The sequence below is a fragment of the Phalaenopsis equestris genome, unplaced genomic scaffold (genome assembly GCF_001263595.1).
Source record: "Phalaenopsis equestris unplaced genomic scaffold, ASM126359v1 Scaffold000580, whole genome shotgun sequence".
Classification (NCBI taxonomy): Eukaryota; Viridiplantae; Streptophyta; class Magnoliopsida; order Asparagales; family Orchidaceae; genus Phalaenopsis; species Phalaenopsis equestris.
This window is the reverse complement of record NW_018165020.1, coordinates 10457-37783: the sequence shown is the minus strand read 5'-3', so window position 1 is coordinate 37783 and position 27327 is coordinate 10457. Positions and strand designations below refer to the sequence as shown.

General features: G+C 36.4%; 1 protein-coding gene across 3 annotated transcripts in view; it reads right to left on the bottom strand.

The window, feature by feature from the left end:
• LOC110029502 (DNA gyrase subunit A, chloroplastic/mitochondrial) overlaps positions 1 to 17777 on the bottom strand; it is a 110482-nt gene extending 92705 nt beyond the window's left edge. The window contains exon 1 of one of the 3 annotated variants that reach the window (XM_020731825.1): positions 17172 to 17777. In XM_020731825.1, the coding sequence (XP_020587484.1) occupies positions 17172 to 17554 (383 nt within the window). In that variant the 5' untranslated portion in view covers positions 17555 to 17777. The remainder of the gene's footprint in view (positions 1 to 17171) is intronic. The other 2 variants (XM_020731823.1, XM_020731824.1) reach the window with 2 other exon arrangements.
• Positions 17778 to 27327: the final 9550 nt, after the last annotated feature.

Sequence of the window (27327 nt, the reverse complement as noted above, 5' to 3'; positions counted from 1 at the left end):
GCTGTCAACCGTTAATTAAGATACTTAAAGATGACACCTGGGAAAGGATTATTATTCAAAAGGAATGATAGTCAAAAGGTAGAAGTCTTTACTGACGCTGACTGGGCAGGAGTTATATCCACCCGACGATCAACCTCTGGGTATTGCTCGTATGTATGCGGCAATCTAGTGACATGGAGAAGTAAGAAGCAATCGGTGGTATCTCGGAGTAGCGCAGAAGCAGAATACAGAGCACTGGCGCTTGGTATCTGTGAATGAATGTGGATCAAAAGATTTCTTAAAGAGCTTGGAATTATGGGAGAAAATTCTATCAAGATGTTCTGTGATAATCAAGCTGCAATCAGTATCGCAAAGAATCCTGTTCATCAGGACCGAACATAACACATTGAGATTGATCGGAACTTCATTTCAAAGAAGATGGACAATGGAATCATTGAATTGGTCTATACTCCTTCTAGAGACCAAACCGCAGACATTCTCACCAAGGCTCTCCCTAAGTCCAGTTTTGATGAGCTAACCAACAAGTTGGGCATGTACAATCTGTACAACCCACCTTGAGGGGGAGTGTGGAATTACGTTCATTATTATTTACTTTAATTTTATTTAGTACTTGTTATATTTTGTCATAATACAAAAAGAGTAATTCCTTAATTATAGGTATTTATGTTTATTCCAGGAATTACTTAATTGTAGAATTGTAGAAAGATTTCTTTCCTCGTTTTATCTCTTGTACACGCCTATTTATAGGTGAATTATCTATGTATTCTGTGAGAAAAAGGTTATTCAAAATTCACATTTCCTCCTCCTTTCTCAGATTTTAACATTGGTAGTGCATAGTCTTCCTTTATATGCATGTGTTTTTGCTTAGGTCCTAATCAGTTGTTGATGTTCTGATTCCAAGTGCTTCTTCCTAGTGTTCCCTCTTCGAGAGTCATACCCTTTGGCGAGTGGTGATAGGTTGTATCTCGCCCTAAGTGGTGTGTATCTCTGCTTTGCCTCCCCCTGGCGTCACCCTCCACTGCTGCCACCCTCCAGGCTCCATCATGCTCCTTCCAGCAGCACAGACAGGTCGACCCTTATTCCAGGTCGCCGCACACCTGCTTGTGCCTCTATCTTCCTTTGTCAAGCCTCCCAACGACCCCCACAGCAGGCCACCGTACTTCCAGGACACCTTCAACATTCCCTCCAGTCGGCCGATCTACTCCTGCGCAATCTTCCGTCCAGCCATCTTCTTAGACTTTTGGCGAGCGGTCACCTGTCTTCTTAGCCATCTCTTAGCGGATTTCCAACAGCCTTCCAAGATTGTCGCACCGGCTTCGCCGAATTCCAGGACTGTTCTACCTCACGTTGAGTCTAATTCTGCATTTCACTATTTCTTGATTGTTTATGAGTTGTTTCATTTTACAGTTTATGTACTCGTTTTACTGTTTATGTGTTCTTGCTTGTTTATGTCTCGTAATTGAAGAGGAGTCCTCATTGTTTATCACTTTTAAAATTCAGCAATAAATTTTGTCACAGCATAGTCGTGGTTTGGGTATCATTGTTTTATTCTAAAATGTGAGTAGTTCAAAGGGTCAAAGTAAACCTACAAAGAGGAGAATGTCCCTTACCAAAATTCTACCCAAAAAAACTAATTTTGTTATCCCATCAATTGAGGAGGTAAGATTTTTAGCCTGTCGTAGAGGATTCTAAATCATATTTAGTACCAGAGCGAAGATCCCCAACTTGTAATATTGTGAGAAATCTCTAAAATGGTGAAAACTAGGACTCCAAAACTAAACCCTGCAAAGGCTAAAGAGACACCAACTAAGAGAAACTCAACAATTCTACCACAAAGGGCAGAGACAAAGGGCATGAAACATTGGAAAGCACTATGGCCAATATTATGGAGATGCACCTCTAACTTCAACATCTAGTGAGCAGAAAAAGCTGCAACTACAAGTAGCAGTATATAATATAGAGGCATACACATACATCATGATGATCATGTCAAATCTCAATACCAACCTCCATTTAGGATTGATGCAAAACTGGACCTACCTTCTTCAGATAGAATAATGAATGCAGAGAAGGTAGACGATTGGGATTAAGCACTTGAAACTTCTCTTTTTGCAAATATAATAGCGCAAACAATCTCAAATGTTCAACTAAAATTGTCCCCGCATGCTCTCATGTGGTGAAAAATGGAGGCCACAAATATGAGATGATAAAATGGTCATTACTCAATATAAATCCCTTCTCAGGTCTTAATTCAATTACAGTAGCCAAGAGGACCCCACTGAATTTGGCATAATCTACGACCAAAGTATGAGCAATTTGTGCAGGATTCCAATACAAAAGTCTGTAAGGCAGGCCATTGCTTTGGAAATTTCATTATAAGTGAGGTTAGCTTTCTTGACACATGTAACAGATAAACATGAACTCCGGTTATAGTTAAAACTATTCCCAATTAATAGTATTATAGAGGTCAATTCCAAGGCCATCACAACTGAAGAAAAAGATAATAAGTCAAGCTGGTTCTAAAAGGAACAAGAAAAAAAATAACATGAGGTTGATCCATAGAAAGATATATCACCATATTACACCCATTGCAAATTTAAGGTGCACAGTAACCATAATTTAGGAAGCTCCGTCCTGCATTGTAAAGTACAAAAGATGTAAAAAAGCAATGCCCACTATTGCGGAAAAAAACAAAGAAAATGAGGGGATATGAATTCCAGAACCAAAATTGCTTTGGCACGTGAAACAAAAGATCTACAGCAAATCAAAGAGGAGCCCTTCCAATTGAATGTGCAAACCAAGCGAACTATATAAACAACCAATTTTTACTCAAGAAACCAAGCAAACCAAATCTCATAAGCTTTGGTACAAAATGATGAATTTAAGACCGACCCTCAACCCAAACCCTACTTCATGAGTAGAATGAACAAAAGAGAGGAGTTTCAGGTTACTAATAAAATTTTAAATTAAATCACATGTAAAGCAATGCAACTATAAGTTTGATGTATTATTATATGAAACTCTTACTTGTGGAAAAAGAATGTCATCAACAGTAGAAGGAAAGAAAAATATAGATTTGTGAAGGAAGGCAAAGAATTTATGGCTAAAATTCTCCTCATCTTCTGTGAAATTTGTACAAACAAAATATTATACAATCATCCATCCCTCTTACGTTGGAGTCTAATAAAGTTCAAAAGGCTAATAAAATCTTGCAGAGCTACTCAAAGCCATCCAAAGAAAAAAAATTTATCCTCCGGAAAAGCCGAGGCGCAAAGTATGTATCGAATGGACACTACTCCATTAGCAAGAAAGAAGTGCCCCCACTAACCCAAATGGGTTTAAGATTAGAACATATTCCTATAAAGTCAAAAACAAGGTTTTAAAAGAATAGGTTCAAAATTTAACAATTCAATCGGGTTGAATCGAATAACATAACAAATATAAAAACTAATTTAATATAATTTAAATGATATAATAATAATTTAATAATAATGTAATAATAATACAATAATGATACTTTCACCAATTCAATATATAATAATCTAATTGAAGGAACTCCACTCATGAATATTTTAAATATGACTCAAAACTAAATTTTGAGAAATAAAATTTACTTATTTATTCTATTTTTAATATAAATATTTATTTTTAATCATCAAACCAAAATAAAAAAGCTAAATATTTATCGATATTAGAATCAAGCGATTCTTCAAGAATTAGACTAATTCTTGAAAGTTTGTATTTACATTAAAATGTCAAAAAGGTACAAAAGTTATGCATCTCTACATTTACAATATGTTATCATTCCTAAGGATAAGAGGATCGACCAAACATGGATACATTCAAAACTAAATTCAATGAAATTCTAATTTCCACACGAAGAATAGGTAAGAAAATTCAGCCAACACATGAAAAAAATGGTGCATCTGCTAATGGAGCAAATAAAAGAAAATTAAGTTAATCTACAAATCACTACTAGAATTTACCCTCTTCACACAGCCCATATTAATGAAAGATAATTCTAAGAATATTCTCTATACATTTTCCTATAAACATCTAAAAGAAATTATAAAAGCTATTTGACTAATATTAAATAGCTTAGATAGCATGATTTGATAAGTCTTTTGCTTATTTGGATAGCTTCTAAAAGACTTGGGTTTGTAAATCAATTTGGATGCAAATATTTATTTGTGTTTACCATTACAAATCAATAAAAAAAATGAATTATAATTTTTTAAATTGATATAGCCTCTCCTCTCCTTTACGCCCTCAGGAATCCACTATTCCTATTGTTTCAACATATGATGTATGATACTAGTCTAGAGCTCCTAAAAGGCGTTGAGAATACAAGAAAGGTGTGGTTAAATTGTGGGTTGGGTAAAGGGTGTGAGAAGCGAGCTGTCAGCTTCGGGCTTGAATGGTGGCGGGGCAGTGGGATGACTAAGGAACACAACAGGTTTTTCTACTGTAAATAGCAATCCAATTATTCAACACTCCTATAAATAAAACCTAAAAAAAACATCTCCAAATAACATAAGCAAAGCCAAAAGGTTGCTAAACCCAAAAATAACAACATATAAAGAGTTCCTATCGGGCAAGTTCCTCAGTCGCATCAAAGCACCAAGTTAAAGTGAGAGTTTCTGCAAACCGAGTGAGCAACGAGCAAGCAGAATGCTCTTCGTTGCCCAACTTAATCTCCAATTACTTGGTTGATCATGTTATGCAAAGAGAATCTCTTTCAAGGGCGATAAAAAAAAATTCGCCATTGAGGCTTTTGATTCGCTTGACTGGGATTGACATAACGCAGCCAACAGTAAGTAATGAGATATCAAAACAAACAACATTTCATTAACCTTTGAAAAAAAATTCTCAACAAGTGCGTAGCTTTTAAAGGCAAAAAATCAACAGATCGACTCTGTTCCATGTGCAAAACAATTCTTTTAATGTATAAGTTCGCGACTTATAGGCGCCCCTTAGGTGACCAGTTTGTTGAGAATAAATAATCTGATCCACGTCTTCGCCTCACACGGTCGGGTTGGACTTTTCTAACATGAGATCTCCTTTGCTGAAAGTCCTTTCCCCGACATATCTTTTGTAATATTGGTTGGTTCTCCTCTTGATCTCTACCTATCTAAGAGCCGACTCAGTGCGCCTTTCTTCTATCATGTCAAGCGCGAGCTCCATCCCTTCCTTGTTGATATCATATACCACTCGTCTTGACATATTTCGTCAAATGCTAAGGCTGCAACCACTTTTTTAATATAAAGACTACATTCTATAGAGAACTTAGCCTCGACTCCATGCGATAGCATGAATAAGGATTGCCATGTGACTATTAATGGTGTCGTTCGGATCACTCGGAGGACGAATGGGGGGAAGTCAGTCCAACAGCCTTTCCTACCCTTAAATTTTTTTTTCTTAGTAAGTTGAGTATAATCTTGTTGGTGGCTTCAGCCTGTTTGTTCGTCCGCGAGTGATGGACTGTGATGAATTTAAGGTAAATTTTCAGGCTTTGGCAGAAATACTTGATCCCTTGATCAAAGAATTGTGTTTTATAGTCTGTGATCATAGCCAAAGTCAAACCATACCTGCATATGAGATTCGTTCAAATGAAATTCTGAACAACATCGGTTGAAATCCGAAAGAGCGTCTTATCTTCGATTTATTTGGAGAAATAGTTGACTGCTACCAACAAGTATTTCCACTGTCCTTTTGAAAAGGGAAAACGGTCATGGAGTGATGACGAGTTGTTTATGGGATGGCTTGTGTTGCATCGGTGCAAACTTCAGACACTACTTGCATCCTCTCAAAAATTCTTCGGCACCTTTTTTAAGAGTCGGCCAGAAGTAACATTGTCATCGTATTCGATCGGCCAATGTTTTTCCTCGGGAGTGACTTTTGCACTCGTTAGAATGTGTCTCCCTGAGGACCCTTTTGACATAAATTTCTCGTACGCTTCTTAGGGATAGAGATGTGGTTGACCATTGAAAAAGTTTATTGTCTAACATGAGGTATTGGACCGCCTCAATCCTAAAGTGTCTAGGTTTAGTCGCTTCCACGAAGACACTTCTTATTTCGAGAAAGTGGTGTATGGATGAATCCAACTCTTTGTCGTTTTGATTCATGCCTCCGTCCTTTCGGCTTCTTCGAAGGTTGGGCGGACGAGTTTTTGTGGCTTTCATCAAATAAAGTGATTATTGCACCTAGGTAAGAGATCTTTTATATGGTTGTCTCAGGGAATGTGCTTGATCCTAAAGTGCTCGAACTTCCCCATCTCCGACCTCACTTTTGAGAGATATCTCGTCGTAATCTCCTCTTCCCGACATCAAATCACCTGTCAAGTTAATTGATTATCAATTGTGAATCAACTTCACTACAAGGTGTCGAGCACCAACCTCATAAGTGAATCTTAGTCAAACTATGAGAGCCTCATAGTCGGCTTGGTTATTGGTGAGCTTAAACTCTAATTTCACCTAATGATAGCATGATCTCCAGTTAGACTAGTTAAAGCAAGTCCAAGTCCTGCTCCAGCCTGGTTGGATGCTCAATCGCCAAGTCAGCTCCTCAGTTGTTTCGTCATTGGGATTGTCAAATTCGGCGAAGTCCTCTAGGAAGTATGCCACGACTTGAACTTTGATCATTGTTCTTGGTATGTAGGACAGGTTGAACTCACTAAGTTCCACAGGACACCTAAAAATTGGTAAGACTCTTCCAATTTGACGAGAACCACGTTGAAGTGATGATCGGTGATTATCCTGATCAAATGTGTTTGGAATTATGAGCGAAGCCCGTGTGTTAAAACAAAATGAGAGCAACAATCATATTTCCCATAATAAGCTACCTGAGTTCTGCTCTCTTAACAATCAACTTGTTGTTTAAATTATTAAACTTAAAAAAAAAATCTTCTTTTAGAAGTGATGGTATATGAACTTTCTGTTATGTTTAGAAATGAATTTCTGCTTCAGAAGTTTAAAAAATGGCGTTGTTACAGTCTTTTTTTAAACAGTTTTAACAAACAGGGGCAGCATGGTCAATTCTCCAGAAATAGCTGCCCCACAGCTGTTTTCCGCAGCTGCTTCCCCGCAGCAGCTTCCTGGGACAGCGCAGCTGCAGCTGAAAAGCTGAAAAGCTGGGAAGCTGCAGCTGCGCCAAACAGACCCTTAAAGACTCGGTTGAAGTAGTAGACTAGAAAACAGCTTCCCTTGCTTCTCTCGAACTAAGACGAAACTTTATAGCCTCAAGGCCGACTCTTAAGTAAAGTGAGCTTTTCATAAAACTTCAGGCTCAACCATTGAAAGGCTCGCTCACACTCGTCCGACCACGTAAAATTTTTAGCTTGCTTTAAGGTTTTAAAGAAAGCAGCAAACTTGTCATCTAACTTGGAGATGAATCTGCTAAGTCCTGTTATTCGGCCTGTTAACCATTGCAAGTCCTCGATATTGTACGAGATGGCAAGCCTAATAATATATGGGTCTTTTCTGGATTAGCTTTGATTCATTCGGACGTCAACAAGTACCCAAAAAATTTTCCTAATTTTGCTTTGAACGTGCACTTAAGCGAAATAAGTTTCATTTCATATTCTTTAAGTTTTAAGAATTTTATTTAAGTTCTTTACGTTTTTTTGGCATTATATTTTTAACTGGCACATCATCAACATACATTTCATAACCTTTTTACTTGCTGCTTAGAAAAAATTACATCAAACCTTTGCAGTTAGGTCGCACCCGCATTCCTAAGTTTGAAGAGCATTGGATTGTAATAGTACATAATCTCTCTATTAATGAATGCAATCTTCTCTGCATCGGCGGGGTGCATCTTTATCTGATGATAACCGAAAAAAACGTTAAGGAAGCTCATGACCAAGTGTCTGACCTCCGTATCTACGGGTGCATCAATTCATGGTAGAGTTAATTATCTTTCGGACCTTCTTGACCATGATCATATTGGGAAACCAGTCTGGGTGTTACACCTCCCGTATTTAGCTGTCCTCCAATAGCTTCTACAACTACTCTAGTATCAGCTTTGCCAACGTAATCGTGGTTGAACTCATCTTCTGCTTCATCGATCGAGTCGCAAGGTTGATGTTTAGTTGGTGGTAGGGGACATCGACTAGTACTCCTAACATTTTTACGACTGATCAAGCGAATACGTCACGGTGGTCTTTAAGTATGCTGATAAACTCGTCTTTATGGCTTGCATCAAAAGTTTCACTGAGACAAAAATTGACTTGTCTTGTAAACTGTAGTATGAATTTCTTCAATGTTCTCAAGAAACCTTGTCGGTCAACTTGTTGATTTTGAAAATTAAAAAAAATTTTGAAATTTAATGCAATATAAAAGGTATATAGTTTGGGTTTTAAAAGTAATATATTTTAATTTTCAAAAAATGAGACCAAATGGATCTCATTCGTCTAATAGTTTTCACAATCGTGTCAGATACCGCGAATATTACACCATCTCGAAAGATGAGTGTATACCTCGGCGATCGACCCGATCCTACAAACTAAGAGATTTGTGACATCCGTTTGGCCTACAAACTTTTTATGTGTGACCAACAAATTCTCCTACCTAATATAAAGATTAAGTAGCGTTCATTTTACCTGGGTTTCAAGTTCACTATAAAGACAAGCTCGTATAGTTAATTACATCTCAAATGACGGGGATCACTTGAGAAAACTCTCGATAATGATCAGAGATACTAGTCTTCAAGAATTCAAAATTAAGATTTTCACGGTAGGACGTGGAAAAGCATGTGAGAGTGGCCCAAATAGGAACGGTTATTTTCAGGAGTAAAGGAAGAAAGAGGTAGGGGATGTCACCGATCTTGAGAAGAGACCTCAGTGACTTCCCAAATTATCCTAATGTGTAGTTGAGTTTTGGAGACGATTTTATTTAGGTGTTTAATCCTACAAATTTTATTATTTGTGACTTACATTTACATAATATACGATTATGCAAATAGTCTACAGAGATTGGAGGGTTTACATCGTACCGGACGACAACCTCGGAACCTAATGCGAGTTAGGACTTACGCTGCGCAATATGATTGCATATGAGCCTAAACAGGATGTGAGAATTTACGTCACGCTAGGCGAATGATACACCAAAATAATGTGTTATTTTAAGTGTACATTTTATTTTATTTTTTATGATATTGCACTTTAAATAAATGTATTTTTATGTTTTTGTTGCAGGTATATTAATTTTAGGCATTTTGAGTAAAAGTAACAAAAAAGACAAAATTTGGAGCCAAAACAGCGAATTTTAAGATTCTGACGCCTGAAGCGCCACTTTACAGAAAGCTGACGCCTTAAGCGACATTTGACAGAAAGCTGGCATCTGAAGCGTCTGATTTGGCGCCTAAAGCGTCAAAACCTAGAACAGCGCGGTCTTAAGCAAGTTGACGTCTAGAGCGCCTGAAATGCCTTTTTGCAGATTGAGGTGGTTCATGACGAATTTTGTGTGAATTTCAAAAAATACACTTGTTCTAAATACCTCATGGAGTGATTCAATGCATCTAGACACTTTGGGAGGTTCTTTTATGAAGAGATATGTCACTTGGATCAATAGACATGTCTTTTGAAATCAAAATGGTTAATTTTTTGATAGAATTTTTTAAGGGAATTTCGAATTCTTTTTGGAGGGAGACAGCCTCTAATAAAAGATAGGAAAGTCTAGGGCTTGTAAAGAGGGGGTGAGTAATAGGCGTGTGAGGGATTTTTGAAGAAGGCAAGAAAGAGAGAAAGAAAGTCAAAGACTTGGAAATTTTCTTCAATGATTGTAAGATGATAAGAAATGTGAGAGATTTCTTCTTCATTACTTTTCTAAGAGAGAATTGAGAATGTAAATAGTGAAAGTGCTTAAAGAGAAGTTCATTGTGAGATAAGTTGTGTTCTTTTATTTATTTGTTTTGTAAACTTATTTTTATATATGAAATCCGTGTTTTGTCATATCTTCTCATAAATTATGAGTAGTTTTTTTATCATTCTCCCTACAATGAGATATGATTTTGTGAAGAATTGACTTTGTTTTATATGATTTTAAATGTCAAAAATTTGTGATGATTTGAACTCCGATATTCATTTACTTTTCGATCTGGCCAATTGAAATGTTAAAATATGCTGAAAGACATGTTCTGAAAGGGCTATAATTTCTACAAGATAGTGAGAATCACATTTGATTTCATGGGAGAGGATGTCATCCATGGGGTTGAGTGCAAATAAATAGGGAAATATACGTTGTTTGATGCAGAATTTGAGATTTTAAGGTTACATATTCAAATCTCCAATTTGGTTCAGTTGATTAGAAACTAATACGAAATTGTTAGCCCTCAGGTGAGGGAGTAGTGGGAGCTCTAGAGTGGCAGCCGATATCATCCCAACCTAACCACGGAATTAAGGATCAAACTCTGAATTAGTAAATGTTCTTTATTCACTTGAAAGAGGGTAAAGAATAAGATTGTTTTTATTTGGCACAAAATAATTTATGTATATATTTTTAAATGATGTTAACACTTCTTCACAACCCATATACTCATTGTAAAAGGGAAGGAAGCTTTCTTAAATTTGAACTTTTTGTCACAACATCTTAGTTTTAATTTTCTAAAATTTATTTTTGAAAGTTTAGTATTTAGTTTAATTGTCTTTTAACTGCATTTTAATTAGAATTCACTTGTTACTTAATATTCAAACTTAACACTTTACTTTTTGTATTTTTAAAATAGTACTTTACATTATAATCATAATAATTTACCTATAAGCATTTCCAACTTTCCTGTGAGATCGATACTTAGGACTTCATTAGAGTCATTTATTACTTGAACGATACGTATACTTGCGTTAATTTTAAGGAATTTGGCAGTTTAAAGAATTTTAAAAATATAATTATTTTCACTAAAGTTATTTTTGTTCGGATTAAATTACATATTTACTATTGTACATGTCATGTGTATTTTGTAATATTAAAAAATATTTGAAAAACTAACACACTAAATCCGCTCGCATCAGCGAACTACCTCGAAATCCTATGGGTTGTTATACTAGAAAAGATTTGTTGTTATAGACTCGTTGGCTCTCTCGAAGATGTTCTTCTGCAGGTCCTATTCGTGTTGCCCACAAATTTGGCTCAAGCTCATTGTTGAAGTAGTAGTCTTAAATTCTAAAGTTCAATAAGTTTTACCATGTATGTTTGAGTGACAAATTTTGTTATTATTCAAGCATTATGGGGGGGTTAAAATTGATTAGAGCGGCACCGATTAGGAACTCACAGTTCCCTCATACCACTATTTTCTTTTGAATTTATTTAGTCTAAATGAGTTGTTAAGTTCATTTAAACTAGGAAGATCTCGTTAGCAACCATGGGTTACCTCATCCGAGAGATTCCTGTAAATTCAAAAGTACGCATTATGTTTTTTTTTTTTTTAATGTTGTTTAATTTTTAAAAAATTATTTTGTTTTAAAAATGAAATTGCAACCAAGCATGCATGATATATTAAAGTAATAATAAATTGCAGTGATAAAAATGAAAATAAATAAAATGTACATGCATACCTGGCGTATCTGTTGTTGCATGATTAGCTCATAAAATATAATATAATTTGAAGGAAATTTAAATAAATTTGAATAAAATGAGAGGAAACAGGAAGTCCAGTGTAAAAAAAACAGCAAAACAAGTTGTAACGGCAACTAGGAACTTCAAACAGGTGATCCTAAGACTTCTTACAACTCCAGGCAGCAACCAGCAAGCCCAAAACGTGATCCTAAGACCTCCTACGGCACCGGGCAGCAACTAGCAAACCCAAACGAATCTGGGCAGCAACTAGCAAGCCTAAACAGTTCCAAAAACTATGCATTTAAATGTTTCAAAAATCAGTGTTTAAGGGCTCCAAGATCAGCCAAAAAAGCACAACAAAACTATGCATAAATTGCCCCTAATCGACCAACAAAAGCACCACAAAAAAACCCTTAAGTTCGCCTCAAAACAGTATGCAAACATCTCCAAATCAGCCAACAAATGCACCCCAAAGTGGTGATTAAACAGTGTTTAATCAGCCCCAAAAAAGTGTTTAAAGGCTCCATAAACAGTGGAAAGTGTAGCCCATAAATCCCTTTCCAAACAGCCAATGTATTGAGCTAAGACCTGGAAGGTGCAAACAAGCGTTAAGGCTTTCCATGAGCCGTCTAACAGCAGGATTTATAAAAGCAGACTCATCCAATTCAACACAACAAGATAGATTTACATACACATCACCTAATTCTTATTTATTTACATATATGTCACCTAAACTTCATTCTTTACATTTATAATACAAGAATCTTTCACATCACATAAAAAAAATATCATTTTAAATTTTAAGAAGTAACATACACTTTCAGGCATAGATAAGGTGGTATGTATGTAAAATTAAAGTTTAGGTATCAAGTATGTAAATACATAAAAATTGATTGGTATGTGTCTATAAATCTTCCAGATTTTTTTTTTAGAAAACAAAGCAACAGCATGAGTTTTCATAGTAACAGTATAAAAAAAACCATAGGAATTAAAGCATTTTATACAAAACTACAATTTTTCCTAATTAGATAACAATGCAACAAAGGTTAAAACTGGGAAGTAGATTACATATTCACATTATAGCCTCCTTTAAGAGACCCCATCCTAATCCATTCTCAAAAGAATTCAATTTTAAGTGCTGGAAGAATATGGATTTAAAAAAGAACATAACATGAGATAATGGGCTCTGTCAGGCAGCAACAAATACCGCATACCTTTGTATCCACAAGCTAATAGCGAATAGTTCTTTACCAATACACTGTTGGGGAAGCCTCTTTGAGGAACTTTCAACGGCTGGCGTTTTAGTGGAGGGAGGCGTGAGCAGGGGTTTATGTCGTGCGTATTAGAGGAGGGGGAGAAGCAGGTAAGGGAGAGGGTTTTGGTGCCGAGAGAGAGGAGGCGAGCAGGGCTTCTTCTGCGTGAGAAAGAGGGGAGTCCAACGAGCTGGAGAGGTGAGCCTAGCGTTTCGTGAAGAAGGATCGGAGGAGAGCCTAATCTCGGTGTCGGGAGAAGGAGAGCCGAATGGGAGGCAGGAGACGGGATTTTGTCGAGAGAGGGAGGCGAACGGGATAGGCGAAGCAATTGTTTCAGTGCAGAGAGGCGAGCATCCTAGAGTGGTAGAGGGAGGCAAGGTCGATCGGGGGTTTTCGACGGCAGAGAAGGAAGGAGGCGAATCAGGCGTATATCAGAGAGCGGGGGCGAGGCGAGGGGGCTTCTGTGCTAAGAGGAGCAGCTTCGATTGCGAGGAAGAGGGAGGCCAACGAATCCCGAGCGCGATGAAGAAAAAGACAGGCGGGAGAGTTGCGGTGGAGTGCTTCAGCAAGAAGAGCAGGGCTTCGAGCAGGACGAAGAGGCGAGGGAAAGCTTTCGGTGCAGAGGGGAGCAGACGAGCGGGTTTGTTTCGATGCAGAGGAAGGAGAGTCGAGCACGAGTAGAAGAGGGGGGCCGAATGATCAATTCCTGGTGGAGGAGAGGCGAGCAATTTTGTATATCGCAATTCTGGAATGATCGTTATACGACGATGGGCGGGTAATTGATTATCGGCTTAATTAGAATATCATAATATCTAATTAAATTTAATTAAGCAGAATTTAGACGGGATAATTTCAAATTTCAAATTTCAAATTTCAAATTACAAATTGGATTGTCAGCCCGACCCAACATAATTGGGCTATGTTTAGCTCGAATCGAACTCAGGTTAAGCCTAAACTCATCTCCTTTAATTAAATTTAATATGCATCGATTTTCGTGTCATATGCGCGCACGTGAAACCATAGTAATATGGGGGTCCTTCCTAGCTAAAGTCGATGTTCCGGACGCATTCGCGTGATCCATTTCATCATGTGAGATCGTACGAAAAAATTTGCAGACAGTCAGGTCAATTCAAGTCAACATCGTGTGTGGTGCAGTGAGTGCGTAAATTGCGGCGTTCTCGAGTGTTCGAGTCATAAATAGTTTACTTAAGGCCTTCTAAATCCTGTGGGAACTCATTTTCGGGTCTTCTACATGCTAGTTTTTAGTCTTTGCAACTAAGAGTTGAGAACTAAGAGTTGAGTGTTTGGAGTGTTTGAGACTACTCATGCGAGGTCTGCACAAAAATGAGTCAAGAAGTGGTTCGAAGTTCTATGGGAGGTGGGCTCAATTACTAGTCTGCTAGGATGGTAAACAAGGAACTCCTAAAGCTAGATCTTGGGTTCTAAGAGTAGGAGACTAAGACCTCACTGAAAATGAGGTCAACAAACCTCTTGGTGGGTGTCGAGCTTGAGAGGTTCTTGATGCATGCTGTTGTTGGCGCGTGAGTAACAAGTGTGTGGCTACTCCAGGTCACCTCGCACGATGACTACTTCCCCATTGCATGAGAACTTCACCTTCATGTAGTAGGTCGATAGTACGGCTTAGAAAGAGTTTAAAGGAATACTGAAGATGGTAGGTCGTTGGCAAGTGATTTGATAGTCAAGGCAACGGTTCACAGGATTCCATTATTTCCCCTGAGAAGTCGTAGAGTGGCTCAGGTGTGGCTAAGACACAAGTAGCTCCCAAACCCATTCTGTCAGAAAACCGATTTGAAATTGATGTTCATTGAGCTCCTAGTGTCAATGAGTATACTCCCAAGTTCGAAGTATACTCATTGAGCTCCTAGACAACAAGAAGGGAGGTGACGACGAAAGCTTCGTTGTAAGGATTGCCCTTGAGGGGCGGGTCTTCATCTGTAAATCAAATCGGTGGATGTTGTGTGACGCATTGTGGAAGAAAGGTTGTCGTGAATAACTCTCCCGAACGAAGCCTCTTCAAATTTATTTGGTGGGCGGCCTCACTCGTCTCCCCAGAAGATGGTGGGCGCGATGCCCACAATGTGATAGATTTGTTTGAAGCTTCCTCCGTCAAGGTTTTCCCTGTCGTTGGGTAATTGCTCGACTCCATGAACTCCTAGAGTTTTCCGGCCTTGATCAGGTCTTCAATCAGGTTAGGAAGGTGTAGATTCTTTTATATCGTGTCTGTGGTCTCGGTGATATGAGCAATATCTATTAGGATCTCGGAAATAGCCTCTAGCATTTATTGGTGACGCTTTCTTGAAATATTCTTTATTCTAGATGACTTCTACTAATTTTGTTATTAAGACTCTTAAAAGAGTCAACTAAGGGATTTCACAGGTTAGAGGTGACTTTTTCTCTGTGTGACGGTCTGGTCTTCAATCAGGGTAACAAACTCGGCCTTCCTAGTGGTGAATTATGTTGTCCAGCGTCTGATTTTTTGAAGATGGACAAGGGTCTTTAAAACACGGGTCAGCGGGCGAGAGTTGTTCCTTGGTCTCCAACCTTCTCCGTGGGCTCTTCTCTCAGAGGGTACGAGTTAGGTTGTTCTATTTTAGAAAGAAATGAAGTTATATCCTTCTATCGATAGGCAATTGTTGGTGAGCTCCAGTAGCTCGGTCAACTTTTTAGGGTGTTTTAAGCCCAGCGCATAACGGAATGTACCTTCCTTTAGCCCTTGGATGGGGACTGCATGGATGAGGGTTGCATGGGCTAACATAGGTTTCGAGTCCCAAACTTCTTGGATCTCCTTTAGGGAGCAGGTGTCAAAGACGCGTAGGTACTCGCTATGCCCATAGCACAGTTGTAGCAGCGTCTGCGAACTCTTGTGAGGCTTCTAAGTGTTGGCAAATTGTGGGACGAACATCATGCTGAAGTATGCAAATGAGGTGATCGGCCCCAATGGTAGTTCCTTGAACCACCAAAGGGTTGCCTATCTTAGGGTCGTGAAAAAAGATGACATTTCAGCACGTTATTTATCATGAGCAAGCACACGGCCGACTTAAAGAAGGCAAAAAGGTAAGTCGAGTTCGATTGTCCTTAATAGGACTCAAGGTTGAATCTTAAGATGCTCAAGGGGCTCGGCTTCAAAAATTTTCCTAGAGAAGAGTCATGGCACTGCAGTGCGCTTGTATCTTTGGTGGTCAAGTGGCGTCGATCCTGCTCTATCGAGGTAGTGAGTGTCTTTATCCCCTTATAAGGCTGGAGGGATTCTCCCATCATTTTGTGTGAGCACTCCCTGTAAGTGGTGAGATTCTATCTATCAAGGCGGTTGCACTCTCTTCTGAGCTAGTCAACTCTAATCATCTCCATCATATATTCTTTAAGGTCACTGATTTGCTGAGCCACAAACTCTCGGATGCAATTACCTCTACATGTTTACTGCACCTTTTCAAATTGTTGAACCAAGATTTAGTCGTGAATCACACCAAAAGAATAGAGGGTAAAAAGAGAGTGAGAAGAGAGAGAGAGAGAGAGCTTCAAAGGGGCGTTTATGTCTTAAGTTTCAACAACCATACTTATATTTAATGCCTCATTTATTTATAAAGGACTTGAATTATTGTCAAATGACACTTATACCCCTGACTCTCTTTGATCAGCCGACTTTTGTTCCGTCGATTCTAGGTTGGTGGACTACCAATTACTTAGTCTCTCGTCGGTCGGTCTTCGATCGGCCAGCCTCTAAGCCAATTGGTCTCAAGTCTGTCGGCCTCTAACCGATCGATCGCTTAATCCCCCCTTATCATTCAATCTCTATCATTCGATTATCCTAGCATCAAATACCCATGCATTGCTCTAGATTTATTTTTTCACACGTGCCTTTTCTAAACCGATACATCCACAGAAGATTCATTCAAGATTATTTTCATTTTACGCTGCTAAATTCGTTACCAAACAGCTCCTAAGAAAGGCGAAGCACAAAATTTCAAAAAAAAAAAAAAGAAGAAGAAGAAGAAGAAGAGAGGCAAAGCCTGTCATAGAAAATTCAGCTTTATATGCTAAATTAGCAATATTTAATGAAAATGACCAAAAATAAGAATATTCATAAGAACCGAACACCTAACAGTCCAGGGATTGCAAGAATCTCTGCCAGCCCTAATCCTTCTTATTGAACTAAAGTTAAAACCTATTCTTCTCAGACATTTGAAGATTTGTCTTACATGTAACCTGATCTCCAGCATTTAATTTGCTTCTGACCAATACATGCGGATGAAACTATGGTATAATACATTTACATTACTCAAATGGGCGGACTAAGCCCTCTTCAAACAAAAACACTAACGCTAATAAAGAAATGGGGCGTCCTACTCACAGTATCCTGCGGTGCACCGGCTTAAGCCCATCCCGCACGTCCGGGAGGGCACGGCCGAGAAGCACGGACATCGCATACGCCATGTAGGCCTCCTTGGCCTCCTTATGTAGCTCCGTCATAACGATCTTACCATCCCAACTACCAAGGCCGCTGCTATCTTTAATCAGCACCGTCCCGTTGCCCCCTTCCTCCTCCACTTTCCGCACTCTCGTGTCCCCTTTATCCCTCCGCCTCGCCTTAAGCGCGGGCGTCCGCCGAGTGTGCCCAGTAGAGAGAAAACGAAGCTCCAAGAAGCCGCTGCGGAGACAATGTCCGGAAGTGGAGAAGAACGGCCGGAAGCGCACGAGAGAGGACGAAGTCAGGCGGAGCACGGAGAGGGCCATTACCGATGCAAAGGGGACAGAAGACTGACTAGGTTTCTCCTCCCGCACGCAGCATCCGGCCGTTAGTTCGCGATACTTTTGGCAACAAAATTCTTCTCCCAAAGGCTTTATCGGAGGCTTCCCCTGAGAATGAAGCGAATGAGATAGACAGCGAGTGAAGACTGAGGTTTAGGGTTTTGAGTTTTTTTTTATTTTGGGCGGTTCGCGGCAAGTAGTGCAGCAGTGTCAGTTTGGAGTACGGCTGAAACAAGCCAAAGCCAAAGTAGGCTCTCGGTATTTTGCTCTGTGTGAAATTCTTTGTGAAGAGTATTTTTTTTGTTATATTGAGTTCGCTTTATACATTTCTTTCATGTACTTATAGAAATGTGCTCCTTTAAAATAATTAGGAAAATAAATAGAGAGTATTGTATTCAAGCATGTATTATTTCTATACGATAAAATATGCGGAATAATATAACCAAACGCGATATGATGATTTAAAACCATATATAATATATATATATATATATAAAAGATATGATATATAATTTCTTTATTTCGAGCTAAAACAAATTGAACATAAGTTAGGGCTCTTTTGGGGCAGCTTATTTGGTGCGGTGGCGTTTTGAAAATGCACCTGGTCTGTTTGGGTGAACTGCTTTTTGGCAGCTTATGCTTTTTCAAAACATTAAAAACAGTGTTTTCACACCGCACCTATCTAGGTGCGGTGCGATGGCAGTTTTTTTACTGCGATGTGGCTTTTCCAAAAAACTAAAAATTTGTAATTGTCACCACACCTAGTTTATTAGTAGATTATTTTTAATCAGCTTATCAGCAGATTATTCAATAAGTTGCAGCTGCCCCAAACAGACCCTTAGTCACACACAACGAGCATTTTTTACACCTCAATTTGGTGTTTCGGTGCACGGTTATGGCATGCAGGTTATAGGTGTAATAATTTACTATCAGCAACTAATCAAATTAAAACAATAACAAAATATTTTAAAAAATGTTAGATTTATATTTTTTATTATATATTGTTGAATCCAAATCTTTATGTGAGATATACCTAATGAATAGAGCGTTGAAGGGTGTGAGAGAGAGGGGGTGAGCAATAGCATAGTAATGAATAGTAGATTTGCATAATATTTATTCATGAAATAGATCACCTATTTATAAAAATAAGTTAATGTACAATTACATATTGTAACCCAAAGGTACGTAGGTACGATAGGGGTATTCAAGTCTTTACATAAATTTAGCTCGTGGGGTCCATGGATGTGATCGGGCCGCCCTTAAGCCGGACGGTTATTAGGACAGGCGGTCCTCAACCGTAACGGCCATCAGGGTAGCCGGGTGTGCATGACTGAGTGGCTTCTATGTTGGTCGGCTACTTGTTGAAGATCCACATCAACCGCACTGGGGCTGAAGAGCTCATCTCTCTCTCTCGATCTATTTAGAAGGCAATGGACTCACCCGAGTGGGTTTGATAAGCTAGACCCTTTAGCTCTTTTATCCATCTGAGGCACACGTCTCTACGGTGCGAGGGTTTAGCCAATCGAGTATGTGACCCAAGATTACCCTTGATAAGCCCTGCGACTTTGTGCATCTTCTTCGTCATCCGTCTGATGTCTTTACAATTCATGCTAGCACGTCAAGTTCATTGAGGTATATTTTATTGTACATGAATCAAACTAATTCGCTATAAAATAAATGCTTAGTTGAGTATTTGGCAACTTCATTTTCAAAACGATTTAATTGATTTGTTTATTTAATGGATATTGCTTATTTTGAAGCATAATATTTGTCTAATATGCTGCACTACAAGAATAAACTCTTTATATGCCAGCTCTAGCTAATGGCATAAGTTGCATAGCCATGATGAATGCCAACATTCCATTGTAAATTGAATGTTATCAGCATATTATTAAAGGCGAAATAAAATACTACAACCAAGGTGTTTAGATTTGCATCATATCACATAATACGAACAATGAAATTTCAGATATTAATAGAAGGAAATCTTTCTCCAAGTGAACTAAAATGAAGGACACAATAGCAAATGATAATATGCTTTACTTTTTACGCATCTAACATCAAAATTTTACTTTTTACATTTATATCATCCAAAATCTTTCATATCACATAAAATACCACATTTTTTATCTTTTAAAAGTGAAAATAGACCTTTTCATTTATATAAGGTGGTGTGTTTGTTAAAATCAAAGTTTGGGTGTTAGATATATAAATAGATAAAATTCAAGTGGTTTTACTGGAACATAATGTAATGCATATTATCTCAAAATATGCTCATGGAATTGGCTGAGAACATAATGTATAGTCTAAGCCAGTTGAACAAATTTCTAAATAGAAATCAATGTAAAAAGGCGGATTTCAGATCAAACTTCAGCCAAACAACGCAGATGAAGCTGATCTTGGTCGCACATATTTATCAAAAATTTGGCGAACTTTCCATCAAACCAAGGACATTACTAGTTCTATGACCTATTAGCACACACACACATTGCTGGAACATGATGTAATAAATAGGTAAGGTGGTATGCTTGTCAAAATCGAAGTTTGGGGTTATAGATGTTAATACATATGGTTTGAGTGATGTGCATGTAAATCTTCCAAAATGTGTAGGAGTTAAAAGATGTATAGGAGGATAGAATAGGAAAGTTTAATGCCTTATGATATTCAGTAAACAAAACTGTGAATAAAGAGATCATTCCCACTTAGCTTAGTTTCACCAAACATTATAGCAAAAAAGTTTCTAGTGCAAATTGCATATGAACCAAACTAACTATTTAGCAATATCTACTAAGAAATATCTATCTTTCAATTCATTCATTTCTATAAATCGCATATGAAGTTGTATAACCTTAGTTAGTTGTGATAAAAAGAGAAATTGAATTTGTAAAGAAAACTACAATAAGCTTCAAAACTTCAGTTGAAAACAACTTGTGAAGCACCTAAACACGGGTATTTTTAAAGATATAGGTATATCTTATTAAACTCTCTTAAACAGAGAACCACATGTTAGACCACAACATAAAACTTCAATTTAGTAATCTAACACAATGTAGAAATAACAACACATAAGAGTAAATGAGTAAAATAAAAATTGCACATTGGATAAAGTCTTCTTATAAATAATTCATAGGACCTCACAAGCACATAGATATTTTTACTTTTAACTAGTAATGCAGAAATTGATAAATATTTCTTCATTATTTGATATGAGACAGCTAATCAGCTTGATCGACATCTCTGAATCATTACCTGGAAGCACACAAAAATTTTTAATCAAATACAATTTCTTAAGTAGAATATATTCAAAATAACAAAGAGTACTCAAACATACAAGTGCTATCGATAAATTATTTGCAATAGCATCTCGTATTGTGTCCCTTCAAAGACTCTCACCAGTTATTGTATACATGTCAGGGGTTTTGTTTGTGATAGTACTCTCACTTAACTAGCTATCGTGGTCTATTTTATGTTTAAACATAATAAAATGTAAATCACTCCCATGATAATGTCCAATAAAATTGTGTGAAATTGTACAAGCCATCGCAATGTTTGCTTGTACCTTAATTGCGACCTTACTCGTGTGACTTAAAACTTGAAATCTTTTATTTCAAATTATGAAATTTCTTTCAACAACATTGCATAGTTCGTAAATACATAGTTTGAGTATCTATGGTTCATGGATGTACAATAATCACTTAAATAGTAATGATATTCCCTGAAGGGTGTTATCATCTTCCCAATATTTGCATACGATGAGTCCACCAAATAGTATTTATTTTTAGGCATCGTAAATTCCCCCTCCTCTATTGACCATCATAATAGCCTCATATCAGCAGCAGACTGCAATATTGTATACAAATTGTCGACTAAAAGTAACAGAGCTATCACATTTTGCAATGTAAATTATTTTATATTACAATACTTGTTTGTGCAAGTCTACTAACCACTGTTGGGATATGAGTTCCATCAATCATCCCGGTAGCATTTTGAAAATATGGATAAAATTATGTTGTTGTCTATATGAAATGGTCATAATTCGATTATTTTGGGGCGCAACTTAATGAACTCTTTTGATAGTGATGTAATCACTCTTAACAAAAGTTAAAGTACCTACTTATTATTTCTAATAAGTGCTAAAAAATTTAAAAAGTTGCCTATGGCTATGAGTGCATACCCCTCTTCTAAGAAAAATTCTTAATTGTTCTGCAATGTCCATATGCTTAGTATCCCATAAATGCAATAGTTTAAATAAACGAGCACAATACTGGAACTGATGTACCTATCACAGGGAATAGACAAATTACTTGATAGCGAGTCACGATTAAATAAACTAAATAATTTATAACATATATTTTTTGTCTGCGAAACCTTTTATGTTGACAGACAAGTTCTCATGTCTAATATAGAAGATTAGATAGAGTTTATATTAAACTAGGTTTCAAAGTTCTCTATATAGGCAAACGCTTATAGTTAATTACATCTTAAGTAACTAAAATCGCTTAAGAATACACTCGATTCAGATTAGTGGTTTTGCTTTCAAGAATTCCAAAGTTTAAGGTTTTCAAGATTGGACATTGGAAGTTCAAAAGGGAGACCATCAAATGAGAGCAAATATTTTCGGGAATCCAAAGAAATGAAAGGTAGGAGATGTCACTGATCCAAGGGAGATCTCGTTGACTTCTCAAACTATCTTACTATTTGGCTTCAATTTTGAGAAAATATTATTTGATGTTTCATCTCACCAATTTTATTATTTATGACTTACACTTGCATAACACAGTCATACAAATAACCTGAAAGATAAGAGGGAGAGTTTACGTCGTAACGAACGACAACCTAGGAGCCTAAGCTAGTTAAAGATTAAATTGCACAACACGACTGTGCAAAGGCCTAAAGATAAGTTGAGAATTTATGTCGTACTAGACGAGCTACCTCGAAATCCTATGACTTGTTATTTAACTCTAAAGAAGGTTTTGTTGGAGTATACTCCTTTTGTTGTTGTAGATCGTCATCGGTTCAATTGCATCTTGCTCCGAGCTCCTTATTGCACCAGCTCTGGGGTCTCCAGGTTTATGGTTTTGTAGTTTTCGTGTCAAGTCTTTATTATTTTTCAAGTGTTTTTTTTTTTTGGTTAAAGTTGATTAGAGCGACACAGGTTAGGATCCCATGGTTCCCTCATTTTGGTACCACTATTTATTTTTTAATTTACTTAGCCTAAACAAGTTTTTAAGCTCATTTAAACTTAGGAGATCTCGTTAGCAACCGTATGTTACCTCATCCGATGGACTCCCATAAATTCAAAAGGACATATTATGTTTTTCCATTATTTTGAAAGTGTTGTCTAATTTTTTAAAGGTGTAATTTTATTTTATTTTGTTGTTTTTTTTTCAATTTATTTTAATTTCAATTTTGCATGCAAGTTAAAAAATGTGGGTAAGAAATGTGGTAAATTAAAGAAGAGATTGCAGTACATAAAATGTAAATGTGTATCAGGCCTCTTCTCGCAGCCTCCGCTGAAATGTTTGTGTTCATAATCATGCATATATTTTAAATTGTAAAGTAAGAATAATTGCTAAGTAGCAAAGAAGCCTTAATGATATAAATTCAAAAGAGACCACAATTCATAACTTGGTGGGTCCCTAGAGGTTTTGAGGATGGTTTTCTTGAACAAAGCATAATAAGTTCTATTGTTCTTCAAGATATCCAAAAGATTGTAAAGGTGTTCATGAGATACTCTAGACAACCTTTAAAGTTTTCTGAATCATTTTCGAGTTCATTTGAATTTATTATGTTATTGAATAGATCACTCTGAAGTTCATTAGGTTTAAATCGTGCTCAGTTCTATACCTCAATTAACCCATGAGAGAAGGGATAACCACGTTTGAGCATGTAGAGCTTAAAGGGAATTGATTATGGTTTATCTTCCAACTAACCCTCAAGTATCTTTAGATTAAACTTAGCTCACTACAAAACTCTTAAGTCATTAGAGGTGGATGAGTAATTTAGAAAAAGTCATATTGAGAACATTTGATTCAGCCTATTGCTCAACCATTAGTTTGGGATTCTATGTTAGTTAGTTATTGAATTCTTGACTTATGTCCAAAGTATTTAGTGCATTCAAATTAGTTTCTTCTTCCAATGTTTAACAATTTGCATAATTACAATTATTCCCTTCTTTTCTAAAATTAAAGGGGAATTGGTTTCTAACTCTTAACCTCATGTTCCAATCACCTTAGAATGTTTCTTAGGATCAAATATTACACTTTAAGCCCTTTAGCTCATCCTAAATCTTAATTAGGGTTGAAAAGGTAAAAATTACAAATTTTCACCTAAGACTCTGTTGACCTCACTTTTGGTTGAGGTCTAGTATCTTTCTTAGAAGCTTAGGATCTGGTCATAGGACTTTCTTATTGGCTATCCTAGAGGACTAGTGATGGAACCCTCACCTTTAGAAATTCTAAAACTCTTCCTTGCTCATCTTGAAGTTCCACATGTTGGCTCTAACCTATAGCACTTAGTAGGTGGATCCAATATGAGGGAACTTAAGAGGAGTCCCTGTAGGACTATTTGGCCTTAGAGTTGACCTTGTGTAATGTGGTCTTGGTCAGTCTTACGCACATATACACTTGATACCCCTCACTTACACTCATAACCTCAACCCTTAGCCAAATATGCTTAGTTGATCCTTTACTCTTTTTAGAAACTCATGTGGATGGTCCCTTAAACCATTAGTCATAAGCTAGGGTTTGGCTAAGTGATCCTGGAAAATATAGTTGTATAAAATTTATATGTTTGATTCTGCTATGTAACGGTGCCAAAAGCTTGATGCAGTATTTATGATTAAGAAATTTAAGCAATTAATGTTGGGATTCTATGCAGTACACATATCTTTATCAAGTAATAAAGGACTTTCTATTTAAGCCCCGAATATTTATCCCACGGGGAAGGTTTAAATTTGAAATGATAAATTTACTAGGAAATTCACAGAAAGTAAAACAGAATTACTATCACTAATTTTGAATGCTGAGATATTATCAAAACTAAATTATTTAACTATTAGCAAAACTGAAATGCAAAGTTTAAACAACAACTACTAAACTACTAAACTATGTTTATGTGAAGAAGATTTCTTATGTAAAAAAACATCTTTCTCACTACAATGAGATCTCAGGTTTAGTCCCTAAATTCATGGCTAGGCTAGGAGGATACTGACTCCCACTCCAGAGCTCCCACTTCCCTTCCCCTTAAGGCTAACGCTCACTTTAGTTCTTAAACACTAAGACCAAATTGGGGATTTTAGTCTGTCACCCTAAAATCTCCAATTCTACTCCTAACAATGTGTATTTCTCTATTTATTTGCACTTAATTCCATGAATGAAATACTCCTTCATAGAATCAAATGTGATCCTCACTCTGTTGTAGAACTCTTACTCCATTTCCCGGATCATATGTTTTACAACACATTTTAACAATTCAATTGGCCAGATCAAAAAGTAAATTAAGTTTGGAGTTAAAAAATCATCAAAATTTATTTTATATTTTAATATTAGCACATACATATTATCTCTTCATTTCACTATATCTCAGAGTAGAGAGAAAGATAAAGGAAACTACTCAAACTTCATGAGAAAGATACAACAAAATACAAATTTCATATATAAAAGAAAGTTCATACAACACTAATAAACAAACAACACTTGTCTGAAACTCTTTCTCAAATCAAATCTCTTGTAGTCTCTCCTAGGAAATGTAGAATTTTCTCCTTCTCCAACACTCTCAGAGAAGAATTCACACTTAATCTCACCACAAAAACTCTAAACTCTTAAAGAAAAATCACTAATAGACTCCTGAATGATGGTGGAATGAAGATGGAAAAAGTGTATGGAGGTGAGGTGTGGTGAAAAAGAGCAAGGAGGAATAAGGAGGAGCCCCTTTTCTGATCAATTTTGGCCCCAAATAGAGCCTAGAGTTGATTCTCAAATAGGTGCATCAAAAACCTATTCAAAAAGCATCTAAATTTATTGAATCATTTAGAAACAGGGTCTGAACCGACAGTGGCGTCGTCGACACCCATTCTGGCGTCGTTGGAGCCAGTGGTCCATAATTTAATTCGCTGGTCTCTATCAAATAGCTCCGTCGACGCTGCTTTTGGCGTCAACGGTGCCAGAAGCAGCGCCGTCGGCGCTGAGTAAAATCTGCCATATGTTCTGTAAGTCTATGTCGTGGGCGTTGCTCCTGGCGCCGTGGGCGCTGAGTATTTCTTCGAAAAAGTCATTTTGACTCCAAATTCCATCCTTTTTGCTTGCTTTTTGCTTCAAGTCTTAAAAATCAACAACCTGCAATAAAACATAAAAATATTTTCCATTAAAGTGCAATATCACCAAAAATGAGTATAAAATATGGGTTTAAAATGCATATATTTTTTTGTGTATCAAAATTCCCAAAACTTACATGTTACTTGTCATCAAGTAACTCCTCTACGACATAAAAATATGACTTATGGTAAAGAATTTAACTTTTAGATTTTTGTATTTTAGTCTATTAAACATAACAACATAACTTAAGAAAAATTCAAAACAACTGCAGTTAATACTAAATGTATAAAAATATTCAACAATCAAGTCCAAGATTTCTGATTCTCTATTCTTTTCAAGAAAAATTGCAAATTGTCATATTAAAGTCACTTAGAATATCCATATGAAAAAGAACTTCATAAAACTTTACTAGTAAATAAGCTAATACTCAAATAAAAGTTTAGAAAATGTAGTCAAATCTTCTTCCTTAAGTTGATTCAAGTGAAGCCAATTTTTAATTAGCCATCTCCTCAAGCTTCTCCCCACATCTCTGCTTCTTCTTTTTTTTCTCTCTTTTTTTTTCTTTTCAGGATCATTTTCAATCCTTTTTCTTTTCTTTTTCTTTTTCTTTGTAAGGATTACTATATTTGGTTAGCCTTTAATGATTTTGAACTTTACTATCCTTCGCTTAAAGTTAAAAACTTTTCATATTCCTCACTTAACAAATTTATATTAGCTTAAAGCTTTCATAAAGTTTAATTCTTTTTTTACATCAATCTCTAAGATTTTTAATACTTCAAAAATACAAATTTCTTTACTTAAAATAGAAAAACATAGTCTTATTCTCTCATACCAAATATCTTAATCTCTAAAATTAACCTTAATTATTGAAAATTTTTATTTAAATTTACTATATATTTAGAAACATAAATATAGTTATTTAAAGTTAACCTCTAATACCCAATGTCATGTTAAATTTAAAAATTTTGAAAATATAGCTAAGTGAGGACAAATAAAAATAAGTTTATTTCCTTAAAAAGGAATTTTTCTTTCCCCCCAAACTTAAATTTTTAAAAGATTTAGCATGGAGAACTAAAAAAAAAAGGTGAAAGAAAATATTAAATACATAAAGAAAATACTTACCTGTTGAAGATTCTGATTTTGAAACTTAATTCTGAAATATTGCAGGTGCTAATATGAAAAACTACAAGATGTAAACATTGAATTACACATAATACATATAAAATCTACTGAGAAAGAGTTGATTATAATACATTTAACAAAATACTAACTACTAACAACAAAACTAAACTAAATTTCAAATAACAAATAGTTTTACAATCAATACTTCACAACACAACAAAACAGAGCCTCACAATCTAACAATAAACAGTCTCAACAATATAAGAAAAATAAAAAATAAAATTACAAAGTACAATCAAACATAAACATAAACTAAAAGAA